General features: G+C 37.4%; 1 protein-coding gene across 4 annotated transcripts; it reads right to left on the bottom strand.

The window, feature by feature from the left end:
• Positions 1-885: 885 nt before the first annotated feature.
• Positions 886-3,149, bottom strand: LOC136254369 (uncharacterized). Of its 4 annotated transcripts, none has more exons than XM_066047043.1 (11): positions 3,008-3,148; positions 2,784-2,945; positions 2,584-2,732; positions 2,431-2,526; positions 2,186-2,308; positions 1,839-2,132; positions 1,701-1,786; positions 1,488-1,614; positions 1,331-1,439; positions 1,181-1,254; positions 886-1,131 (listed from the first exon to the last, which is right to left on the bottom strand). In XM_066047043.1, the coding sequence occupies exons 7-11, from the start codon at positions 1,781-1,783 to the stop codon at positions 997-999; spliced, it is 528 nt and encodes a 175-aa protein (XP_065903115.1). In that variant the 5' UTR covers positions 1,784-1,786; positions 1,839-2,132; positions 2,186-2,308; positions 2,431-2,526; positions 2,584-2,732; positions 2,784-2,945; positions 3,008-3,148; the 3' UTR covers positions 886-996. The 4 variants fall into 3 exon arrangements, 2 of the variants coding, with proteins under 2 accessions (XP_065903115.1, XP_065903114.1); XR_010700452.1 differs by having other exon boundaries at positions 2,186-2,302; positions 3,008-3,149; XM_066047042.1 differs by lacking the exons at positions 886-1,131; positions 1,181-1,254; positions 1,331-1,439; positions 1,488-1,614; positions 1,701-1,786 and having other exon boundaries at positions 1,829-2,132.
• Positions 3,150-3,387: the final 238 nt, after the last annotated feature.

Here is a 3,387-nt window from a genome sequence, read left to right as displayed (position 1 = left end):
ACCAGGATCAAGATTCAATCAAGCGATCAAGAGGCTTTTGTACAGTGAATCAAGCGATCAAGACGTCTGAAAAAGTGACGATCAAGCACCTTCGAAAGCTAACCTTTAGCGACACGAGGCTTTTATGGTAGACGATCAAGAATCAAGGCTATTTTATAGGTGAAATCAAGCAATCAAGGAAAAATTTCAACGATCAAAATATTCTTGATCCCGGTCGCAAGTGTATCAACTGGCGGTATGGAAGTGACTACTGTCAACGCACCGATGGTCCGGGCAAAAACGGTCCGGCCGGACCATTTATGCTGTCATAAATGGTCCGGCCGGACCATTTGTGCATGCATAACTGGTCCCCCCGGACCATACATGTCTGTGCAAAAATGGTCCGGCCTGAACATAAATGGTCCGCCTCCAGTCTTTCATTAGCCGGCCATAACGGCACTCCCTACCTCAAGTATTCCGCCACTGTGCCACCAGGGATCCCTCTGCCACCGTAACTAAGCGTCCACAAACGCATGCCTGATGCCGTGGCTTTGCTACAAGAAAGCTATATCAATACCAGTACCTGGACTGAGCATAATATAGCCGACCCTATAGTAGAACGTCTCTTTGCTAGCATAAACAACTATGGTGTACTATACTGTAGTTTCTATTCCAGAACAATTCGTGATTAGAATAATTACACTGTTAATTCGAGTGGATGACTCCTGTGCCAACTTGCATGAAGATCATACAAATCATAGCTACATGTATGAGATTCATACAAGTTGCCACAGGTGTTATCTACAGTGTATGAAGTTCATATTTTCGAATTAACATGCAGTGTAGCTATATTCTGGCACAGCTAATAATAATTAACTGTAGCTATGTTAGGTATAGTTACTCATATCTTGCTACGTAGCTAATTCTGTTACAATTTTCCACAGGTGAATTTTGCTATTAAAATAAGATTATAATGCTAAAGCACTGTAGCTATAAAGATACATGGCATGGTTGCAATTATTCAAAGTCATTAATCTGGTGAATGTCCTGGGAGCATTCGTGGCATGAAAAAGTTTTTACATTCTTGGCCTCTTCAGGCTTCAGGTTGGTACAGATGATGTGTGACCATTGCTTACATTTATCACATCGTACCTGTAAAAATACATTAAAATGTGCATATATTATTGTGTATTAGTCTTACCCAATCAACATATTGTGGATGACTTATACTTTGTTCCCCTGCACCACACATTATACACCTTTCGGTCATATCAACTATAGAATGTGTATATCAAATACCATAATGCAGGCACATTCGTTTGTAGCTAGAGGTCATTATGTACTATAGTACCTGAGTATGAAAGCAATGCAACACCTATATCAATCCGTGCTTGTGTAGTATTCATTCTGCACAGGCTATTTTCTTCAATGCTTCCTGATAGAAACAGCTGCTCAGCCATCTAACAAAAAACTATAATGCTATACTTATAATGATTGTATGATTATACCTTCATGCAGTATACACCACAGTTGGAGGTATCATACTGAATCTTTCTCTTCAGCTGCTTCAACTCAAACTTAGTGATGTCTAAATGGTCCTTTCCTAATATTTCACCCCTTCTCTTGAAGTAATTCCTGTATAAACAGGTGTTCAGCAATTGAAGTCACATTTTCAAGTAACATGTATGCCAAAAAACTTATTTGCCATGTAACTAACTAACTTTACAGCAGCAAATGCACCATGGCTTGACCGTGAAGGTCCATAGGGATCAAGATAATAAAAGCTTTTCTGCTCCAAGTCCATAGCCTAAAAACATAATAGCGTAACAGATGACAATGTTACTGATGAGCAGACTTACAATGAGAATCCAATGGTTACTACCTTGGTTGTAGCATCCTCCAATGTACTTATACGTGCTCAATGATTCCTAGCAACCAAGGGAACAACTCTCATTGCAATAATTATACATAGCTTAATTACTTTGTTATTGTGTGCAAAATGTTACTAACCGTCATTGTAACTGTACCTTAGACAATAGATGTGAATGCTTCCCAGCAGAGGTATGGCTGAGTATGCAAGATAGTGTCTGAGAAATCATGGCAAAAGTATTTCCTTGGATATTTGATAACAGTTCAAGGTATGTATGGATTATCTTTGGAATTTAATACATTTAAATAAGCACATACATGTCAGACATTAATGAACCTCATCATTTACATCTTGATTTGGTTTTAGGCTGTGGAAACTTCCGTGGTGAACTGCATTTCTACCTATCCTTGCTTTAACAACATGACATGGTTTTCCATTCCAAATCTTAGTAAGCTGTTTCTTGAGGAATAAAACACATGATAATATTTTGTGCATACATACATAACATATATTCATTATACATGTGCTCCATGTAGCATAATGTATAGCTGTATAACTACTGTATAGCATTGTTATTATACCTCTGCATTATTAGTGGATCCTGTATCCATCTCACAGTCATTCTTATGAATCTCCTTCACTGGATCACTCTTTACCTTCTTGCAAGCACTCTCATTCTGTACAATGTGCCACATGTAGCAGCACCATTATGCAGATGAATATGCCAAACTTACAGTTTTAAAAACATCTTTCAGCAATTTGCGCTTCCTCTGTGGTTTCACAAGATCAGGACAATTCTTATCAGGACTAGAAAACTGCAGTAATCTTTTACATTTAGTAACTCCTTTAGGCGAATCAAAAATTGCATCTACAATTCTATTCTCTGTAATTTGTGATGAATCAAAATAATACAGAAATTTGTTGAAACACCTACCAGGTGATTTAGGTGTAGCACTAAGCTGTGTATCTCCTTTCTTAGTCCCACAAATTGGTGAAATTCGAGTGCCACTTGGAAGTAGTTCAGGAACAAACTCTTCCATACAAAGAGGTGTGCTAGCTTGAATTATACTGTTAACTTCCTGGCTATCCTGTACAACTAAATGAAATAAGTACGATGTGCACACCTTGAAGTATAATTCAATAAATATACACATATACCATCAGAGTGCTCCTTGCTTATTCCTTGGCTTAATGAAGGAAGTGGCACAGGTGAATTAGAATTTCTTGCAGTACTGTCAGATTCCATTTGTTGATCTTGCAGTCGGTTTACTACAAACAAATAACTTATAAATTTATCTATACACATAATTTATGCAGATACACACAATTATGCATACAGTATTAGTAAGACAGGGTACATCCTTAACTGAATGTATTATATAAATAAATACCCTCACAATCCTTAAATTTTTGATTTTTGCTTGATGAATCGGAATATGATGTACCAGAACTGGTAGATGCATCTACTGCAGTTGGACTCTAAACATAAACAGAAGAGGTAACCAAGGTAGAAGTAATGTCAAATATTCAGTTAACTT

This window comes from Dysidea avara, chromosome 4, assembly GCF_963678975.1.
Source record: "Dysidea avara chromosome 4, odDysAvar1.4, whole genome shotgun sequence".
NCBI lineage: Eukaryota > Metazoa > Porifera > Demospongiae > Dictyoceratida > Dysideidae > Dysidea > Dysidea avara.
This window is presented reverse-complemented; position numbering and strand designations above follow the sequence as displayed.